Source organism: Rhipicephalus sanguineus, chromosome 10 (assembly GCF_013339695.2).
Source record: "Rhipicephalus sanguineus isolate Rsan-2018 chromosome 10, BIME_Rsan_1.4, whole genome shotgun sequence".
NCBI lineage: Eukaryota > Metazoa > Arthropoda > Arachnida > Ixodida > Ixodidae > Rhipicephalus > Rhipicephalus sanguineus.
The window spans coordinates 82,855,818-82,878,102 of NC_051185.1; the positions used below are offsets into that span (position 1 = coordinate 82,855,818).

The window sequence follows — 22,285 nt, forward strand, 5'->3', positions numbered from 1 at the left end:
GGCCTCATCGAACGTTTATGATTTTGCCGCCAGAGGCGCCAAAGGTCATTTTTCGCGACTTTCAATGAAGAAATTAAAATATAAATCCACCTCTCACGAGATACACAGGGTTGGTTTTAGTCAATGCGACGACAATCTTTCCATCGCTGCAGTCATCTCATTTCATGTTCTGGGCAGTTGTCGGTCCCTTTAGGAGAGCACGATAAACAGTCATTACTCGCTGCAGAATAGGTGTAGGTCGAGAACACTTCGAAAAAAGAATCTGGAGGTGACCCTGATCCTCGACCTAAGACAAGTCACCAAGAACCACAGGCTGAACAGTTGACTTCTGGACGCAGTCACCATGGTCACTAACGCTCTCGCCCTCACCGTCTCCCTCATCACCAGCAGCCACGAGCTCCCAGTATCGCCTTCAATCGCCGAGCACTGTTCATACGTCTTAAGACCTGGCCAGGCATCACTGCACGAATCAGCCGCACAGGCACACGCCTGCAAAACGGGGCTTTTTGTGACTGACAGATTTCTTGCGGAACATGCCCTATACGGGGTTTTCCAACTATCACGCAGCAATTTTTTAAAATGAGGAACGGCGAAACGCGAAGCCAGCAAAGTGCGTATTGTTCCCAGTAAACTGGAGTAGCCACTACTAATTTTTTAAGTGCGAAGCATTTCTTAGCGAACCCTTGGCTCTTTGAGCGTTTCTATCTATCTATCTATCTATCTATCTAGCCGCCTACGTCTGGGTGTCTCATGATCGCCTCCTTAAGTTGGGGGAGGGGGCACTTGCTGAAGAACTTGACTATTTGAAAAAAACACCTATTTTTCATTATTTTTCAGTAAAACACCCCCTCATCAATTTTTTTTTGGGGGGGGGGGGGCTGAACCTTTAGGGCACCCCCCCTGGCTACGGGCCTGCGTCAAACCCTTTCCTCCAGACACGCGTGGCACATACCCGTTTTACCACGGGCCGCGGTGTAAGGGTATGGCGCCACAGGTGACTGACAGTTTATAGCTACCCAGAAACGGCGAGAACAGACATTGTAATTAAATCGAAAGCGTTAAGAAAAAAACCGAGATCAGCAGCGCTCGACCCGGACGAATGGACAACAAGAAAATTAGGATCCCAGAAGGAATCGAACCCAAGCATTCTGCGTGGCAATCGGGTATTCTACCACAGAGCCACGCCAGCTCTGTAAACTGTTCTGGAAAAACAGCCTGTACAGGCGTAATTTCGGTGGAGCGTCGATTGTGGTTGTGGTGCCGGCTATCTGATTTTACAAGAAAGCAATAAACACTACATATGCGCTCCTAGGACACGGCGTCACATCAGATTAACGTCGGTGGTTCCAGTGTTGGCTCCGCTTTTATAGCAGTCTAATAAACATTACATTTGTATTCCTCTGATTCAGCAAGCGATATGGAAACATTGCCGACCCCGGAGGAATACATTAACAAAAGTTACATATATATTCACATGATTGCACCACAAGTGCAACTTAGTTTCGATAATACTGACGTATGTACTCTAACGTAAGGGCTGACGTAACGTGGCACCATAAGTTACCCTGTTAAACGCCAATTGTTGTCGACGTGCCTGGTAAGCCCAAGATGTCCACACAACTACTACACTTACAAAAACACGTCGATACACCGCGTAAGGCTTGGCTCAACGCCATGAAATACAGCATAGAAGTACTCGCTGACTGCTTTCGCATGACACCGATTGCCACAACGTATGGGATCTGCCGAATTTTTTTTTTTTGTAAATTAGAGTTTAATTATTTAGTCATAATATACTAGTAAATCGGCAAGTACTTACCTAAATATTGCTATTGTGCGTTTCTTATTATCCCGTTTGCTGCAATTCGGTTGTCGCCCACAAAGGACTCAGTAACACTCAGCGCAAACTGCGCCTCATTGTTTCGAGAAGCTTCGCGATTATGTAGAATCGTTTTGGTAAGATTGCGCGCCAAGACGCGAACACTCGAGCTATTCTAGAGCTTGCGCGACAACCCGCGAAACGCTGGATATTCGACGGCACATGTATAAATGCCGACGCGCTTCACCGCTTGTCAGTTGATCGACGGTGGACACTCTGTCGCCGCTATCAGTGTATTGCTGTAGTTTGACTTTCAGTTTCCGGCCACAAGTTCGGCCAAATAAAAAGTTTCATCTCTGACGGGCTGGACTGCTGCCTTCGTCGACGTCACGACCACGTGACAAATATCAAAATGTCAATGGAGGCTTATGTTGGCACGTTTGAAATGCCATCTTGCTGCGCTATTTCAACGACGTACTAGTTTGTGTGCTCATTTTTTCGGGTTGATAAAGAAAGCCCGCCAAATCTGAAAAATGGCATGTGAATCGACTGAAGCGCGCACCAAGGAGCAGCGCCCTCAAATAGGCTCACTGAAATATTAAGGGAAAAATACAGAAGAAAAAAATATGAATCGCCCTATCTGCCACTCCCCATCCCAAGAAACGTGTTTTGTCTTACAGAGTCGGCCGTAATCGGAACAGTGCTCCTGCCGCGTTATCATTAAGACAGTTGGCCTTGAGATATTGATAATGATAGCGGCGTGCAATCGAGCGGAAGGAGTCCCTGCAAAATCGTCAAGCATGTTGCTGGCCCTTGTCCTGTACCCTTGCAGAGCGGTTGATTGCACTAAGCTTATTGAGGGCGCTGCTTTCTTTTCTGGGTGGGAGCGTAGTCACGTTTTATTTTTCACATTTCGCGGGCTTTCTTTATGAACCCGCAAAAAATGAGCACGTAATTAGCACGCGGTTGAAAATAGCGCAGTTAGACGTTATTTGCGCATGCCTACATGTGCCTCATTGATATTTCGATAATTAGGTGTGTAGTTGTCGAGTTACAAGTATAATTATGACCAATTAATGAAACCTCATTAACGAAAAAGTTTGTGTATTGGGAACAATATGTACTAGGTTTGCTGCTTGTGACGCCGTTCCTCTTTTTTTTCCGTGCTGCGTAATAGTTGGGGACACCCTGTTTACGAATTAAAACGCCAAAGCTGTGTTTCGCGGAGACATCACTTCTGGGAGTCCCACTCCCGCACATGCCTCATGAGGCGTCTTCAATGAGGTTCAGTGAAGCAGCTTACGAGTAGGCGACTTCCGGTGTTGTTTTGTTGAGTTTTGTTTACATTATCGATAAGAAACATCCGTTATCGATGCGGAGCATCCTTTGGCAAATCGAGTCTGTTTACGTATGAAGTGAAGCTCCGAAAAAAATTAAGCCAAAACGATCTGAAGAGACAAAAATACTATCGTTGTGCACATAGACACTGCTATCGATTCGAGATTTTTTTTTTGTTCACTAAGGAAATTCGAATGAAATCAGTTTCGTTCGTTACACAACAGTAGCAGCTTTGCTGTAAAGGATGTTCTATCCATTATGTAACAGCGCGAAAAGGACAGAAAAAATTGGGGGACGCTTAAGCTTCGCCTTTAAGAGTTGAACGCGATAGCGATTTCCTACCACTAGTGCGCACTTCGAACACTACGAGTGTTTAACAGAATGCGCGCACCAAAGTCTTATGTAATGGGTAGCATGCTTTAAACCAGGAGCAATTATGCGCGAGAAACTTTTTCGAAGTTGCGATGCACCCACTACGTGGTCTTAAGGGAATACGCGCAGTAATGTGTGTCCCTTTTGTAATGGGTGGCTGTCTTTAAACCACCAAGTCGTTATGATGTTGACATGGTGTGACGCTCGAGGGCAATGTACGCTTGTACCACGCAATGTTACTGCGATATTACATCTCGTACTGTGACACCTGTATACAGGACGCGTTTGTTGCGAAGCATGACAGTTGCTTTCAGTGCAGTTCCAAGCAGGAGTGTGGCTGTGTGGTAGAACACCTGCTTGCCACGCAGACGGCCTGGGTTCGATTCTCACTCGGACCCAACATTTTTATTATTTATTTTATTTGCAGCTTTTTCGATTTTTCGGTCACGGACAAGATGATGATTTTTCGCTCACAACCAACGGGGCCGACACCGACGGCGGAATTTCTGCGATACGAGCTCTTTAACGCTATCGCGTTAAAACGTTCGAAGGCACACATACGACAGGACACAGCACTGACTATCAACTGAATTTTTTAAGGGTAGAGCGAACCTGCGCAGGCGCGCAAGTTCGGCCTACCCCTTATAAATCCGTTTGCGGAATAAAAAATTTCAGTTGATAGTCAGCGCTGTGTCCTGTCGTATGTGTGCCTTCGAAGTGTTCCTGTCCTTTCGCGCTGTTACATAATGAATGGATACCAACTAGCCCGGTTTACTGTACTAGATGCTCTATCTTGAGCCATAGCAATCTACAGTTGATTACATTGTCGAAATCAGGCTTCAATAAGGAAACTACCACTACAATGGCACAGCGAAATTATCTATTCTGTGCAATTGCATGTTAGTGCAGTGAGGCGCGGGTATTGTACCTTTCAGAAAGAGCGTAGTTGTACGGATGTACAACAAGCCTATGCTAACATAACTGCATAAAAACACGAGGCCACTGAACTGCTTCAAGCACTGAGTACACTGCACTGAGTACACATTTGAAAGACATAACAATGCTTACCATGAAATAATAGCCTCCGTCAACTCTGCTGGCAAGACTTCTCCACTCATACTGGATCACGATATCCTGAATCATGTATGCGGAGAAGGAAAGCCTACTCAACGGAGCCCATCCAGGCCATGCCAGTAGGCTCGTGAGGAACCCTGCAAATTCAGAGTGGCGATACATGCGCGCAGTGTGTGAGAATGTTGGTGGTTACCCATGAGGCCGAGCATTGCTGAGTCAAAAGACTGCAACTATACTAGTACTTGTAGTCGTCATTGCTGATGCCCGACTGGTTTGTGTAGATGTTGCCGCCCTTTTGTTTGTTGTCGCGTTTTTTTTTTGCAGCTAGTACCATAATGGGAACCACTTGACGCCCTTATTAGTGTATATCTATGTGGTTTTCGACGCAGTAAACTATCATTTTCAGGTCCAGTGCCATATTTCTAATTTCGCTTTGTAGATTTACATCTCTAACGATACCCTTATTCAGAAATAATTATTTCATGCCATGAAGTCCAGAGTTAATCGCCCTGAAGTTCGCAATCTTTAGTTCTGCAATGCACGTAAACTACTCAGTATTCTGCTTCCGAAACCGGACAGGTTCGCAATTTCTCAATTGCAATGAGTTTAGAAAAATAATTTGATGTTTCTAAAGGCATTAAGGCTTGAAGGTTTCTTTTTTTTTGGAGATACAGCTTTAATTTTGAAGCTGACGTACCATTCATTTATCCATCCATCCAAATTTTCTAAGTTGGACATCCACATTCGTTGCATTAGAAATTTTCAAACATAACGATGCACTTCGTATTGTCCTAAACCACCAGAGTAGGTCAAAGGTTTAAGAAAGCATTGATTATTTTTTTAAATAACTGCAGCTGCTTTGCGTGAGCTGTTGCTATTGCCACTTGATTTTTTATGCATATTTCATTTCATTTTTTTTCCTTCAGGGCGGAAGGCACTAGGTATCGAGATTTTTGTGCTGGATGTAGTACACGTACAATAAAAGAACAGTATTTAACTCCTTGTGCTGGGAGATTCAGACGGAAAGTTCATCATAACATGCGTATTCCTTTTTTTTTATTATTGCAAATGCACCAGAAAACAACACTTCGGAAATATAACCTTACATGAAGCGTCTTGCTATGACCACTCTCGTTAAAACATGGTCAATACAATTTTGAAAGTCGGTCGCATTAATATATAATAATTGTTGAGCATACACATCCCAAAAACTCGATATGATTATGAGAGACGCCGTAGTGGAGGGCTCCGGAATTTCTCACCACCTGGGGTTCTTTAACGTGCACCTAAATCTAAGCACACGGTCTCTAGCATTTCGGCTCTATCGAAATGCGGCCGCCGCAGGCGGGATTAGATCCCGCGGCCTTTGGGCGATCAGTCAAGCATCATAACCACTAGACCACTGTGGTGTTTTGTGGTCACATTGCAGCCACAGCAACACAAGTTTATGAAACACTGGAAGAAGGCTGATCAAAACATTTGCAAGTCAGTTCAAGCTCAAGCCAAAGCATACAGTTTTATGCGCTTATTTGGCTTAAGCCGAGTTCTTCACACATATTTTAGAGCGCAAATAGAATCGAAGCAAAACGGAAAGGCGAGCTAATAGGTACTGATTCATAATGGTGTAATAGTAGCGCAAAAAAGACGAAGACAAGAAAGTGAACATCACAAGCGCTTACTAACAACTGAAAGCTTTATTGCTTGAACAGAACATATTATCTAAACTTGACGCTCAATATGACGCTCAATTGACGCTCAACTTGACGCTTTCCTTGATACTACTCCAGCCTGTTGGGGGGAGGGGGTTGACGGAGGTGTGGCTTTTGTTCTGGTTTTTGCCTTTTGCCTTGCCCACGATGCACATGCGCGGGAATTAGTCGAGCGTCATGTTTAGATACATATTTTCTGTTCAAGCAATAAAGCTTTCAGTTGTTAGTAAGCGCTCGGGGTGTTCACTTTCTTGTCTTCGTCTTTTTTGCGCTACTATTACACCATTACAAATAGAATCGTTCTGGAATCGTTTTCAGCTCTCGTGTTCTGGTCAACGTGGGATGCACTCACCGGCTCTGCCTGTGAGGCAGGCGTAGATGACCCAAGCTATTCCCGCGCTGAACAGTCCTCGGTGTGTGACCGCGTACAGAGCCGTCGTGATCCTTGAAGGGTGTTCGTATCCCGCCCACAGGACACTGCCGAACTGGGCGATGCAGATAGCGCAAAGTGCTGCCACCCACAGAAAGGCCACCTTGAGCTGCGTCGTTACAGTGGGCGCAATGCTTTGTTACCAAAGTCACGAGGACACTTCAGAGGAACAGAGAAGCAATACCAATAACTGCTGAGGTTTTACGTCCCAAAACCACTACATGATTAGCAGGAACACCGTAGTGGAGGACTCCGGGAATTTGTATCACCATGGTGTTCTTTAACGTGCACCTAAATCTAACCACAGGAGCTCTAGCATTTCGCTTCCATCGCAATGAAGCCACCGCGGCAGGGATCCAATCCCATGAAATTCATGTGGGATTGGATCTCCTGTCAAGCACCATAATCAAGCATCATAATCACTATTATGATGAGTCAAGCCCCATAATCACTACACCACCATGGCGGGTGAGAATAGAAGCAAGGAAAGGCAAGATGGTTAACCAAATGCAAGTCCGTATTGGTATCTTGCACTGGAGAGAAGTGATAAAATCGTAAAAATAGAATATGAAGGAAGGAACACTTCGATGGTTACAGAGGCGTGTCGACCTCAAGTGCACAAGCAACGTCTTCTTTCGTCTCGGCGCAACGGACATGATCCAAGAATCTCGGCATCAAAGAAATTGCGCGACGAAAATACGGACAGAAGAAGACAGGTACAAACACTACACCGTATGTACTTGTCTTCTTCTGTCCTTGTTTTCGTCGCGCAATTTCTTTGATGTCATGGAACACGAACTAGCCCAAAATGCTGCTCTCATTAAGAATCTCGGATTCTGAAAGCACTCTTGCGCACAGCAGGTGCTACGCTCGCAGGAAGACTATACATTGGTTCGACACTACATGGTTCGATGCACCTCTTCCATTATCTTTCAGTCGCCTAGCTTCGGATCTATATCGAATCGTTGACAAAGACTTCGGCGCAAAAAAGCATACAGGGTCCTTTCGGTAGATTCAGTTACTCTCTCCTGGGCGCAAGCTGCAAGGACCATATGTTTGCTTGGCTGCTTCTAACAGATACTCTTCCAAAATAAGCTTTTACGCATTGCAAAGTTACACAACAAACTGCGCCGCCTACACTTCAAACCGTTCGTTACGTTTTGTTTTATTAAGTGCCATTATTAATTTTCGCGCCCAACCCTGAAAATTTTAATGTAGTGCATAAAACGGCGTCCACTCGCATGAACGTACTAAGATACCAGTACAGAAAGAGTGCTCTCTTCTTTGGCTCTTGCGCTGTACATCATCATCAATATGATGTACCAACAGACCCGATTCGCTGCCTAAGAGTCCACTCGAAATCCTTGAACGCGTAAGCGCTAAAGAGTCCGTGTCGCAGAAAATCTGATGTCGCCGGCTTCGCCAGCGTTGTCCGGGAGCGAACAATGAATTTTCAGAATGTATTAATGAACTTGGATGGAGAAACAGCAACTGAACTAGAAGAGTGGAGAGCGATGACAAAACGCAAGATAAATGCAAAGAACTTCACGATTGCACAGAAACGTTCATGCAGGTGAGAATGACCTTCGCACGCCGCGCAGGAGAGGTAGCACCTTTAAAGGGACTCTAAAGAAAACAACTATTTTTCTCGTATTAGTAAACTACTCTTTCACGATACCAAAAATACCATGCTTGCTGCAAGAAGACGCTTGGTAATTGAAAAAACGCGCAAAAAAACACCTTTAAGCTTTCGCACCGCTCGCCGTGACGTCATAGTTTTTGACGGCGTGTACTAAGGCCTCGGAGTTCTTAATCGGTAAAATTTAAGTAAATTGTCTTCCGAGGGACCCAGTGATTTACCACAAGTTTCAGGACATTTTATTGAGCTAATGAGACCAAAATACGAAAAAGCACTTTGAAATCAGTGACGTCAACGCGGAAGATTAAGGCGGTAAATTTAAAAGCGAGACTTCTGGCACTGATTTTCGCTTCTTTGATAAACCTGTGGTGATGAAATTAACGAGAGTACAGTTTTCAGAATATAACTTATTAGTCTAAACTAATTTATTGCTTCACTTTAGTGTCCCTTTAACTCGCAGATGTGAAAAGCAAATGGAGTAATACAACGCTCCAATCAATTCACGTGTTGAAAGGTAAGCTGTCAAATGCAAACGAATCAAGGAGGTGGTTCTGTACTGAAATATTTCAAGACAGTGAAAGCCACATTCAGCTTTACACTGGACTGCCAAACCACGATCATTTCAAGGCATCGTTAGCAATGGTGTCTCAAAAACGCAACAGTGAAAGTTCACGTCCTGGCACAGAGGGATGAAGGGCCATCGCTACGGGCTCTCGCGAAAAAATCAGCCCTTTCAACAAGCGGATTTGTTTAAGGCAGAGGTGAATCCCTGGGGATCCGTCGTCTGCACTTTCTATACCCCAGCTGCGTGAGCAAAGCCTGATGAGAGGGAGAGCGCGAGTAAAGCTAAGTGGGTGAGAGGAAAGCTTTGCGTAGCGAGTTGAGCCTGGTAGAGAAAGGGTAGTGACGTGGAGAGGGTGAAGCTTGGTAGAGAGAAGGAAAGCAAAGGTGAAGTTATGGTGGGAGCGAAGCAGGTGATGTGGAAAGGAGGACCACCTGATAACCATCCTGGATGATTGTACTGGATGGATTGTTCCGGGGGCGCACGCAAGAAGGTTGATGCCACGGCCCTGCAACCACAGCAGTCGAGTCAAACTGCTGAACCAACTTGTTGAATGGCACAAAGTATCACTCAGTGTATAGAGAAACACTAAAACATCGCACCAACTGAAACAGTTCAATCAAGAACACAGACGATAAGATTCCGGCGGATCACGTGGAGGACCAGCTCACGCACCTGCCCCGCTGTCTAGCCACGCCCTCATGATAGCGCTGACTATCCCACGCACAGCTTGGAAAACTAAAGTGACGAAAAGCGCAGTCATATGTGCCCTATTTATGAAAAGGGTCGGAACACACGTGACACTCATCTGTAAAGGGCTTCACCCTACAATCCAAGGCAATGGGGCTCATTCTTCCAAGCATTGGGATTTCGGGACAGTGAAGGCAAAATAGACCTTAAGCAGCTAGAAATAACCAAGATGAGGTTATCTGATTGGTGGCTAAAATCAAGGCAGGAGAGAAATTTAGTCTTTCAGTACGTAGAGCTTCGTACTTCATTATGAGTTACGGCTAGGTGACATAAGCCACCGCGCAATCAAAAGGGTAAAACCCCATTCCATCCATTTATCTATGACAGAAATAACACCGTCGCTTACCTTAGGCAGTTGATGTGACACTTTGGTCGTATACCAGAAGCCAGCAACGATTCCGAGGCAGTAGCTGGGAACGTGGCTGTATGGCATGTAATAGACGTGTTCTCCATGCTTGCCATCCCTATAAAGCAATGTACCAGAGAAACATGAAGGCCGCTTTTGAGCGTGACAGTAATTGTCGGGATCGGTTCGTCGATTCATGCATTCCATATCCAAAAATAGTCACGTCTTAAACGAGCTCCATAAAGTGAGGTACGGAAGCAAAAGTAGTGTCGCTTAACGCCTCGTCTCACTAAGTGACACATGGAAGACACCATAGCATGGAATTTGCTTAATCTTCGTCGTCTTCCATTAGAACGGGCAACTTTAGCATTTGGTCACACGGCGGAGCATGTAAGCTGTCGTGTAGGTTGCGTTTCGCTGAAATATATGACGTACCTATCCAGCGTCATTATGAGTGCATTGTGTGCAGTTGTCTTTTATCGCACTTTACTTTCTTCACATCCATATCGCGATTACTACAATACATATTCAACAGTACGATTAACGTTCCCTATACCTTCCTTGGCTTCATGTCCTTGGCCTGAAGTCAGCAGCCCAAGTGTGGTTATAGAAGCAGTCGTAGTTCTCTTACAAGCCACTGGAGTGGGTGCACGTCTTTAGATTTGCCCCAGCGTAACGGAACTATATTCTCATGTCCCTACCTTACCATCGTCATTCATCACACTCTTTCGCTCCCCACTCCCCAGTGTAGAGTAGCAGGCCAGAGCAAACTATAGCTCAGGCCGACCTCTCTGTATTTCTGTAAATAAATTCTCGCTCTCTCTCTCTCTTTCTCTCTTGTCTGCTGGTTTTCATTAAGGTTGTGTCAAGCAAAGAAACGAACCTTCAAAATTTTCCCCTTCTTTCATTCATTCACAGCGAGGGTCTCGTTCCGGCAGACTTGATGCCTTCAAGTAGTATGCGAGGGCTTAATGGGCCGCTGTCTGATCGTTAAGAGATCACGTGCTACGTGACACCAGCTGGCAAAGGAAGTGTTCCACGCTCGCCGTTATCACTACGAGTGGTGCTCACTAATACTCCGAAGTTTGCACGCACATATATACCCCATAAAAGTGGACGAGAGGACGACCGCCGCGGTAGCTAAATCGGTAGGTCATCGGGCGCGTTATCCCAAGGTTACAGGTTCGGTCCCTGCCGGCGGCAAGTTGTCTTTTCGTCCACTTTACTTCTCTTCACATCTATTTCACAATTGTTGCAATACACTTAAAACAGTACAGTTAACGTCCCCTATGCCTTCATTGGCTGCACTATCTGCTGGTTTTCGTTAAGTTTGTGTCAAACGAAGAAACGAGTCCCAACCTCGCGCCCAACCTCGCGCAATGGCACTATGGAATGATCTTCCTGAAGCCCTCGCCACAATCAATAATTAATTTTACTGTTGGGGTTTAACGTCCCAAAACCATGATATTGTTACGGAGAGGAAGTGAAGGAAGACGAAGGGCTGAAGAGCCTGATTGGCGCGCGAGTGTGGCGGTCAGCCATCTTGACTCTTTTACTAATTTCTCTCTGTAAATACATATTTTATATACTCATACAACCCCGTATCATATTGGTGGACGTGCTGGGTACTGCAGCAGGCAACGGAGCTCCGCAGCGGACGTCGCATCGCCCTCCCAACCATGGCTAACGTTGAGCCTTCTGCATCAACGTCGCTGTCTCCATCAACGTCGCCATCACCACCACTTGTTTTTGTACCACCTAAGGATCCCGGTACGTTCTGTGGGACCGATGGCGTCGACGTTGAAGACTGGTTGGCCATGTTTGAACGCGTGAGTGTACCGAACAGATGGGATCCCACACTTCAGCTAGCCAATGTGTTATTATACTTGAGGGGCACTGCGAAGGTGTGGTACGAAAACAACGAAGAAGAACTCACTAGCTGGGACCAATGCAAAGAAAAGTTGCGAGAGGTATTTGGCAAACCCGCCGCCGTAAGATCGCCGCCAAAAAGGAACTGGCCTGCCGTGCCCAATCTTCCACGGAATCGTACCTCTCCTATATTCAGGACGTGCTCGCTCTCTGCCGAAAGGCCGACAGTGACATGACGGAGAGTGAAAAGGTCGGGCATGTGCTGAAGGGGATCGCCGACGATGCATTCAACCTCCTGATGTGCAAGTTGTTCCACCGTGGATGCGATCATCAAAGAGTGTCGTCAGTTCGAGCAAGCAAAAAGCCGCCGCATTCTGCAACCGTTCGCCAGACTTCCAAACGCCGCTGCCACGTCGACGTGTGAAGAGCAGTCAACACCGCAACATCCTTCGCCACCGGAAGACCTGACACGAATTGTTCGTCGTGAACTGGAAGCGATGGCGCCCTCAGCATTCTATTCGCGCAGCACCGATGCCACCCCTGTTACCGTTCCTCTCGTTCAAGCCATCAATCGTCAGGAGCTGGAAAATATCGGAGTGCATTCTGTGTGTTCTGTCGCCACGCCCAGAGTCAGCGAACGCCTTTCTGCCACGTCCTCCTCAAACCGACGATTCTCTCCACGTTCTCGCAACCCGGCTGAGTGGCGAACTGCAGATGACCGCCCAATATGTTTCACCTGCCACCGCGCTGGACATATTGCCCGCTACTGCCGCAGCACATGGTCCTCGGCACCTCGTGCAACGACCAATATGACCCGTTTTGACAGTAATGCCCACCATTTTTCACCCGCTCCCGAGTCCAACGCCGCTGACAATGCCGCTAGGAACACTTGGTACAGCCGCTCGCCTTCACCACGTGGACACCAATCTCGTTCGCCGCAAACACGTCGCCCATCGTCCCGTTCACCACAGCCACGACGCCTATCGTCCCCCGTGGCTTTCGGCCGCACCATTTCGGAAAACTAAGAAATGCAGCCCCCGGAGGTGGTGCTGCATTGACGACTACGGCAGCAAATCCTCTCTCTGTACCCACCAGACGAAGTGTCATCGACGTTAAAGTAGACGGCGTACCTGTTCAAGCACTTGTCGACACGGGAGAGAACCTATCTGTAATGAGTTCACGCCTACGCACACTTTTAAAGAAAGTCCTCACACCAGCAGCTACACAAGTGCTCCGTGTGGCCGATGGCGGCACGCCAATCGTTCTTGGTATGTGTACTGCCCGCTTAAGTATAGTCGACCAACCTACTTCAGTCATCTTCGCAGTGATTGACCGCTGCCCTTACGACGTTATCCTTGGACTGGACTTTTTGTCAAATCACTCTGCTCTCATCGATTGCGCTACCGGCGTCCTTCAGCTAGAACTGCCTCAGCTCGTCGCTGCTTCCAACACTACCCCGCCGCGACTGTGCTCTCTTCAAGACGTGCGTCTCTCACCTCACGCAGCCACCTACGTCGTTCTGACAGCACAGCCGCCGGTTCCCGACGGTGAATATGTCCTCTATCCCCTCGTTGACATTCTTTTGAGCCGGAACGTTGCCGTTCCGCATACACTAGTCACTGTCACCGACAACCGTACCTCGCTACCACTTCTAAATTTCAGCTTGTGCCCTCAAGTACTTCCTCGTGGCATGTTCTTGGCCAACATATCCGATGCTGACGAATTTGAAATTGCAGCTCTCAGCGCCGAGACTGATTTACTTGCGCCTACTGCGACTCACAGCTCATCTTCTTTGCCGGCTGATTTCTCGAAGATGATTGCCCCGGACCTCAGCCCTGCACAGGCCAATGACATCCGTCGCCTCCTCGCGTCGTACAGTGACATTTTTGATCTTGACGACAGACCTCTAGGGCAAACGTCCGTCGTTCAGCACCGTATAAACACCGGTGACGCAAGTCCTATTCGTCGGCGCCCCTATCGTGTCTCCCACACTGAGCGCAGAGTGATCCAAACGGGAGTCGAGAAAATGCTCAGCAAAGGTGTCATCGAACCATCAGACAGTCCTTGGGCCTCCCCTGTCGTCCTTGTAAAGAAAAAAACGCCAGACCTGCGCTGAAACCGCACCACAGTCACAGCGAAAGCTGGAAGAGCGGCGCTTCTAGAGCCCGTTAAGCTCTCTTGGGGCTACAGTACAAGTACACTAGAAAGGTACCCACTACGCCATAAATCACAATTTTTGTGAGGTTGGGAAGCACCTACTAAGCCATTATTCGTCATTCTGCGGAGAAGCGAGGCACCAGCTGCACGACTGTAAGGCATTATGTGCACTTTGTTGAAGCGACGACTGATGACGATGAATAATTATGGCTCAGCCCTTTGTAATGGGTTGGAATCTTTAAACGGCCCACCAGTTATGTAATTTGCATTGCGTGACGCCCGGTCGCTATTTCCCTCTCCCGTCATGCTGTATAACATACGTTGACGTGGGAGAGAGACGGGGGGGGGCGAAGAACTTTACTGAGACCCCGAGGAAATGGATCATGCGCTTATGGGCTTCCTTGGCAACCAATACAAGTGCACTTGCGAGGAACCCACTACGCTATAAATCATTATAATTTTACTGAGACCACGAGTAAGTGGATCATGCGCTTATGGGCTTCCTTGGCAACCAATACAAGCGCACTTGCGAGGAACCCACTACGCTATAAATCATTGTAATTTTTGAGAAGTAGGGCAGCAGGCACTGCGCCATTTTTCGTCATTCTACGGAGAGCGTTGGTTCCTGCTAAACCCATGTAAGGCATTATGCGCACTTTGTTGATGCTGTGCCTGATGACGATGAAGAATTATGGCAGAGTCCTTTGTAATGGGTTGGAAGCATTCAACAACCTACTCGTTGCGCAATTCGCATTCTGTGACGCCTGGTTACAGAATTCGCGTTGTGCGACACTTGGTGCTTATTTTACTCTTCTACCACGCTATATTGCATATGCTAATGTGGTGCCTTCCCGACATGAAGCCTGCATAGGACCTTTTTGCAAAGCAGTTTCAAGAACCGGCATGGCTCAGAGGTTGAATACTGGGCTCCCACGCAGAGGGCCCAGGTTCGAACCTCGTTCCATCCTGGAATTTTTTTCTTATTTCGTTTTTTTTTCTTATTTCGAGCGATACTGGTTACGGACACCGGCGGCGGCGGTGGCGGCGGCGGCGGCGACAACTACGGCACCAAAAACGGCCGGTGAAATGATCGCATAACAGCTTTCGCTGTAAAAAGATGGTAGCTGGCGCTTTTGCGTTGACTATCGCCACTTAAACAAGATCACCCGCAAAGACGTATACCCGCCACCACGCATCGATGACGCGTTGGACTGTCTGCACGGAGCTACATACTTCTCGTCTATTGATCTTCGGTCCGGCTACTGGCAGATTTCTGTCGATGCAATGGACCGCGAGAAGACTGCCTTCATAACACCTGATGGCTTGTAACAGTTCAAGGTCATGCCCTTTGGCCTATGCAATGCTCCTGCGACATTCGAACGCGAGGTTACAAGTGGTCTACTTGTCTTTGTTACCTTGACGATGTGATTGTCTTTTCTTCCACCTTCGACAGCCACCTGACGCGTCTCGCTGCAATTCTCGCAGTCTTCAGAACAGCCGGGCTTCAACTGAATTCCAAGAAATGCCAGTTTGGCCGCCGGGAGATTACCGTGCTGGGTCATCTTGTAAACGCTGACGGCATCCAACCAGATCCTGAAAAGATCCGCGCTGTTCGCAGCTTTCCTGTGCCCCGCTCTACTTCTGACGTGCGGAGCTTCATCGGCCTATGCTCTTAATTTCGTCGTTTTGTGAAAAACTTCGCGGACATTGCTAGGCCACTAACAGATCTGCTGAAGAAAGACACCACATTTTCATGGGGCCCTGAGCAGGCTCAAGCGTTCACCGCTCTCATTGGCTTCTTGACTACTCCCCCCATACTTGCCCACTTTGATCCATCTGCTCCAACAGAAGTTCGCACCGACGCCAGCGGGCACGGCATCGGAGCAGTTCTCGCTCAACGGCAGCACAGTCAACAGTGCGTGATAGCTTACGCCAGTCGCCTGCTCTCTTCCCCCGAGAGAAATTATTCCATCACCGAAAGAGAGTGCTTGGCTTTAGTCTGGGCTGTCGCTAAGTTCCGGCCATACCTATTTGGCCGCATGTTCTCCGTCGTTACGGACCACCACGCTCTCTGCTGGCTCACTTCTCTGAAGGACCCGACCGGACGTCTTGGTCGCTGGGCAGTGCGGCTCCAGGAATTTTCGTTTACAGTCACCTACAAGTCTGGACGTTTGCACAAGGATGCAGACTGTCTTTCTCGTCATCCGGTGGATCCTCCTGACCCCGCTGCGCATGATCCGGACAGCTGCGTAATGGCTTTTACTGACGTGAGCGACATGCGCACCGAACAACGTCGGGATGAGTCATTGCGCACCATCATCGATGCCATCCAGTCTGGCAGCACGGACGCCGCATTCCGTATGTTCGTGCTGCATAACGGCATCCTCTACCGCCGCAACGTCAGCATTGAATGCCCTGAGCTCCTGCTTGTCGTTCCTCGCCATCTACGGCCCGTCATACTTGAACAACTTCACGAAGCACCGACCGCGGGACATCTCGGAGTTTCGCGCACATACGACCGCGTGCGGCGTCGGTTCTTCTGGCCTGGGCTATACCGCTCAGTGCGTCGTTATGTTGCTACTTGCGACCTATGCCAACGCCGGAAAAGGCCTCCTCTGCCGCCTGCTGGATTTCTACAACCAATTGAAGTTCCCTCGGAACCATTCCATCGCGTCGGCCTTGACCTGCTTGGCCCTTTTCCGACGACGACTTTGGGAAATAAGTGGATCGCGGTCGCTACAGATTATGCGACACGTTACGCCATCACGAAGGCCATGCCAACTTGTTGCGCCACGGACGTCGCGGATTTTCTTCTTCACGACGTCATCCTCCTCCACGGTGCACCCCGACAGCTGCTTACGGACCGCGGCCGCTCTTTCTTGTCCAGAGTTGTCGACGACCTCCTTAGATCTTGTGCCATAGAGCACAAGCTGTCTACCGCCTACCATCCACAGACTAATGGACTTACTGAACGTCTTAACCGCACACTCACAGAGATGCTTTCCATGTACGTCTCTCAAGATCATCGCGACTGGGACGCCACGTTGGCCTATGTGACTTTTGCATATAATTCCTCTAGACATGATACCACGGGATTTTCACCTTTTTATCTTTTGTATGGTCGCCACCCCATATTGCCGTTTGACACCGTCTTACCTTCCGCGCCATCTGTTACCATGTACGCTCACGACGCTATTGACCGGGCTCACATGGCTCGTCAAGTCGCCCGATCTCGTCTCGCCACGTCGCAGGAGATGCAGAAAGCCCGTTATGACCACCGGCATCGTAATATGAAGTTTGCCCCAGGTGATTGGGTGCTCCTTTGGTCACCATGTCGCCATGTAGGGCTCTCCGAGAAACTCCTGTCCCGCTACACAGGACCCTACCAAGTCTTGCGTGAAGTTAGCGACGTGAATTACGAGATTGCACCGTTGCACTTCGATTCGTCAAGTACGCCACCTGTTGACATTGTGCATGTTTCGCGGATGAAGCCCTACTTCTCTCGCACTTCATCGCCGGACCTGCGCCGAGACGGCGCTACAACGCCCGGGAGTCCTGTTACGGAGAGGAAGTGAAGGAAGACGAAGGGCTGAAGAGCCTGACTGGCGCGCGAGTGTGGCGGTCAGCCATCTTGACTTTTTTACTAATTTCTCTCTGTAAATACATATTTTATATACTCATACAACCCCGTATCAATATCATTATGGGAGACGCCGTAGTGGAGGGCTCCGGAAATTTCAGTCACCTGGGGTTCTTTAACGTGCACCTTAATCTAAGCACACGGGCCTCAAGGATTTTCTCCTCCATCGAAAATGCGGCCGCCGCGGCCGGGATTCGATCGCGCGACCTTCGGGTCAGCACTTGAGCACCGTAACCACCAGACGACCGTGGCGGGTCCACGGTCAATGACCGCAAAGATTTTCGTGAACAACTAAGAAGACTGTTCAAAGGGCCCCTAAACAACCTCTGAAAAGTCAAGCAAGCGCGTTATTGAATCCTGACGTTTCCCGTCTTTTCGGCACAATTTATGACGCCAGCAGTCTGTTCACGTGAGGTCATGAGTGAACAAGCTCTCGATTGGCCCATGCACGAGGGATATCAGCTGTGAATTGTCTCCTAACCTGCTTTGTCATGAAGTCGAACGCCCGTTCTGCCTTGTCGCGCATGACTATCGCGCACGATAAATTGATTTCACTTCGTTTTTATGCGTTTTTGACTGCGCAAGTGGAAGGAACGGCGTGTAGCCGAAAAGCGGGAAATCCTCATAGGTTCAACGCTTAGTGATGACATTGTCCACATGCTCTATGAAGAAATCAGAGGCGAGGTGGAGGATAGTGAAAGGATAGTGAATGGGAGAAAGAAACCACACTCTCGTCTTGGAACTCGGAGTGGTTTAGGGGTCATTCAGTATTGCATAACGATTCCATTTGTATTACATACTGCTTTACTGGTTTGGCCTTTCAATACTTCGCTTTTTTTTCATTTCCTGTACTTGTTTTTTTTTTATGTATTGCTATGTACCCCTTCACATAGAGCTTCCTAAAGTTAACTAGAGGGAACTCTGGCGCTGCGATCATTCAGCCACCATGGGAATGATTTGCCTAGTCTTCGTACTTGCGGGCTTCGAACGCACTTGTGGCTTTGTTTATAGCCGTGTTTTGGTTTTCTTTCGGATAAAAGAATGGATCGTTGTGAACTTCGTGACCAGATTTGAACTGGTGAGCCTAAAAAAGTTAAAGTGGCGAAGTGGATCTGCTGACTTCTGCTGAACTTCGTTTTGCTACAAAGCGGATGCAGGCGACGCGGAGCCAAACGGAGTCGAAAGAACGAAGTTTAGACAAATCCGTGTACTACCCATCATTCCCATTCTGGCTGAAGCGCCATGCGTTGCAGCTCCTATAGACACTGGCGTCAGAGTTCCCTCTAGTGTATCTATATGAAACTCTATGCACCTTCCCTCATGGTTCTTTTGAAGCCTTATGATGTATTCATAATAAATAAATAAATAAATAAATAAATAAATAAATAAATAAATAAATAAATAAATAAATAAATAAATAAATAAATAAACTGACGTCTCAACTAGAGGTAAACGAGTGCTCACTCACCTTAGCAGCGGCAGGTAAAACAGAACTGCCGGTGGATACTGATAATAGTAGTTTTCCACAAAGCTGTACAACATCGCCAGCGCCATGACGAAGAAAATGGGCGATATTCTTGCATTTCTGCAAAGGAGTTTCAAACGCACTTAAGGAAAGCGAGTAAAAGCGAGCACGCAAAAGAAGCGGAAAAAAGAACACGAAAATCTACATGGCCACAGAAAACAAAACACGCACGAGCGACGGCAACGCGGCGCTGACTTTCAGCGCTGTTCTTAATTGTGAACGATTACCCGCCGCGGTGGTCTAGTGATTTGGTTCTCTGCTGCTGACCCGTAGATCACGGTATCGAGTCCCGGCAGCGACGGCCGCATTTTCAATGGAGGCGAAAATGCTTGACGCCCGTGTACTTAGATGTAGGTGCACGTTAAAGAACACCAGGTAGTCTAAATTTCCGGAGCCCTCCACTATACGGCGTCCCTCATAATCATATCGTGGTTTTGGGACGTCAAACCCCAACGACTATTATTATAATTGTGAACGACTGTGCAGAGTTGGCAACACTCCACAATAATGACTCACCCAGCTGCTGAACTGGCTGAAGTTTCTTGATGCAATCGATACATGTCTTTATTTGCTGCAACCATCTCTTAATTACCTTCGAATAGGACCTCCTTCATAATATGTATTCCTTTTTGCCGAGTTTTGTTTATTCATTTGATGTTTTGTATAGGGGCTGTATTTGTATGCGCAATAGCCTAAAACAATGTATTCGTTCGCATAACATGTATTTGTTGCATTTGTATTTTTGAAGCGATGTATTCTACCCTGTTTTGTTTTGTTGCCTGCATTTGTTCCACGATATGTTGTACTTTCACCCTGATAAAATCCCCTATGGAGATTGCAGTATCTGTAAATAAATAAATAAATAGTCGTCATTTTGTGACTGATTATTCTATCTTATATAGGCTAATTGAGTAAGCTTTTTATATAGTTGAAACTCGAGCGATATAACAAAGTGATGACCGCGCCTGAATTATTTCGTTAGGTCGGGTAGCTTATAAATACGAAAGAGACTTTTTGGTCCTTCGATATCTAAAATTGTAACGTAGCGGCACTAAGAGCTACCGCGGCATGGTGGTAGTGGTTTGAAGAGGAAAAGGCGCCTAATTTCTGCAGCCCGGTTGGGAGCACGGCGCAGCGCCTGCCGCGGCATTGCATCCACACTAACCCGTGCCTGCGCGTATGAAAAGTCTGTGAGGGCGGCGCGAACATGGACGCTCCCATGTTCGGGAAATGCTGGTCAGGTAGACGTTCACGTGATGCTTGACAGGCTGCCAATATGCAAAGACAGGTAGAACACAGGAAGACGGGTAGACAGGTAGAAGTAAAGTTGATAGTTGGGCGAGTTGGTGACACACCTTACGGTTTTCGGAACACAAGAGATCACTAACAAACAACGTTCATACACACATTAAACTGTATTGCTTGGAATGTGGTCGCATACCGCTTTTCCCTGAAACTGAGATACTTTCAAATCACAGTACAGCGCTTGTGTTTGCGTCTTTTTTGTGTACGTGTTCGTTGCACTTTTGTGCGCTGCCTATTCGAAAATCACAGGGATCACCTGGCCAGGGAAGTGATCGAGGCTTTCCACATCACTAAACGAAAAAAAAAATAAATGTATCAGCCAAGCATCAGTTGTCCTGAGCAATTGTGAAGTGTGTCTTTTAGAAGATCACCGAAAACTGTTATAATTTGGAATCATAGAAAGTCATTGTCACACGTGGTAGGCTGGTGTGTTTGTATATAACCATGTTTTTAAAAGATTACTTGCGAGTGGAAGCGGTCGTCCTGTCTTTTCGTGTCTTCCTCTTGTGGCTTGTCTCCGTGCGCTGCTTCAAGCGTAAAAAAATCCGCGCTAAGCTTGCACTAAGCCGTGCAAAACTCACACAGTGAAGCTTATCGGTGTCATGCTTATTTATTGCTGTAACGAGATTGAACTTGGCTTTATCTTGGCAGAACTTGGCTATAACGCGGTTGAACGCGACTAACCGTGATGTCACTTTACATTTTTTGGCGGCAGCCATTTGTTGGGCTCACTGTTGCCATCTTCATTTTTAGTGGACCAGTGGCGAGTAGTGGGGTTTATTCAATCTCTGTGGCGCATACCCGTTTAGGATGATGATAGTTTTCTGGTACGCCGCACAGTGGCGCATACCCGTTAAGATGATGATAGTTTCTTGCGATCGACTCCCAAGGAACAACTTGCTGAACAGCTTGGACGTTAAAATGAAAAGGTTTTTGAGAGCAGGCCGAGCAACGAAGTTGCAAGGAGACGATCAGGGCCATCTGTCGCATAACCGATTAGTCGACGAAAGCAATCACTGTAGTGTTCCTGTGGGAGTACTTACTGGGACAAACCACCGCCCCCTCTAGCGCCAGCTTGTACGTAATATGGCGGCGTGCAGCCACGTCCGAAAGGTACTATGGTCGTGACTAGAGCGGCTAGATCTTTGAACGTGATAGCGTTAGTGGGCACGCTCAAAGAAATACCAGTCTATGTAAAAATTAGAAAGAAATCACAGTTTCGCCGCAAGGGCGAAGTAATGAATGAGGTTGTGGGAATCGAGCGCGTCCTCCCCTTTGGCGCCTCGTTCCCCAGCTAGCGCGTGTGTTGGCCCCGCGCGGCTCGAGCGCCGGGAACCGCCGTTAATCGGCAGTATGGCGACCACGGCGGCGGCGCCAGACCTCTTTGTCTGGCGCGAGCCATGTGTCGGCTTCCCGGCGCGCGGGCACGCGTCCGGACATGTCTGGACAAGCCACCACGCTAGCTTACGTCACTACACAACGTCTGTCCTCATTGGCCGCCAGTGACAACCCCTTTCCCGCATGAGCTCGCATCTGTGTGGAGCGGGATTGCCCGCGGGAGATGCTCTCAGGCTAGCACGAGAGGTTGACGCGTTGCTCTAGCAGGCGGCTTCTCGTTCGTGTGCTCGACTGCTGCCCTTTGTGTGATAGTCGTAGCGCCGCTGGCAAGCGTACTCGATCGGTCTTGCGGAGTTCCCTTTACGGCCTGCAAGCCCGTGACTGCCGTACTGTGCTGCATCTTGGTTAATAA

At 47.8% G+C, this 22,285-nt stretch overlaps 2 protein-coding genes across 2 annotated transcripts in view; both read right to left on the minus strand.

Annotated features, from left to right (window-relative positions):
• Positions 1-3,252: 3,252 nt before the first annotated feature.
• On the minus strand, positions 3,253-19,301 carry LOC119406535 (nose resistant to fluoxetine protein 6-like). Its single transcript, XM_049420130.1, has 5 exons — positions 19,174-19,301; positions 10,040-10,157; positions 6,665-6,851; positions 4,598-4,740; positions 3,253-3,267 (listed from the first exon to the last, which is right to left on the minus strand). The coding sequence occupies exons 1-5, from the start codon at positions 19,257-19,259 to the stop codon at positions 3,253-3,255; spliced, it is 549 nt and encodes a 182-aa protein (XP_049276087.1). The 5' UTR covers positions 19,260-19,301.
• A 1,178-nt stretch (positions 19,302-20,479) lies between these two features.
• Positions 20,480-22,285, minus strand: part of LOC119406536 (nose resistant to fluoxetine protein 6) — a 60,210-nt gene continuing 58,404 nt past the window's right edge. Inside the window, exon 12 of the mRNA XM_037673276.2 lies at positions 20,480-20,585. Coding sequence (XP_037529204.2) covers positions 20,480-20,585 — 106 coding nt within the window. The remainder of the gene's footprint in view (positions 20,586-22,285) is intronic.

What these genes read in the sequence shown, in the direction of transcription:
- LOC119406535 (XM_049420130.1), bottom strand. Translation starts at nt 19,259, where the DNA reads ATGGCGCTGGCGATGTTGTACAGCTTTGTGGAAAACTACTATTATCAG. An exon ending in TTTTACCTGCCGCTGCTAAG is followed by an intron (nt 10,158 to 19,173) that starts GTGAGTGAGCAC and finishes ATTGCTTTATAG; the next exon opens with GGATGGCAAGCATGGAGAAC. An exon ending in TGTCACATCAACTGCCTAAG is followed by an intron (nt 6,852 to 10,039) that starts GTAAGCGACGGT and finishes GTAACGACGCAG; the next exon opens with CTCAAGGTGGCCTTTCTGTG.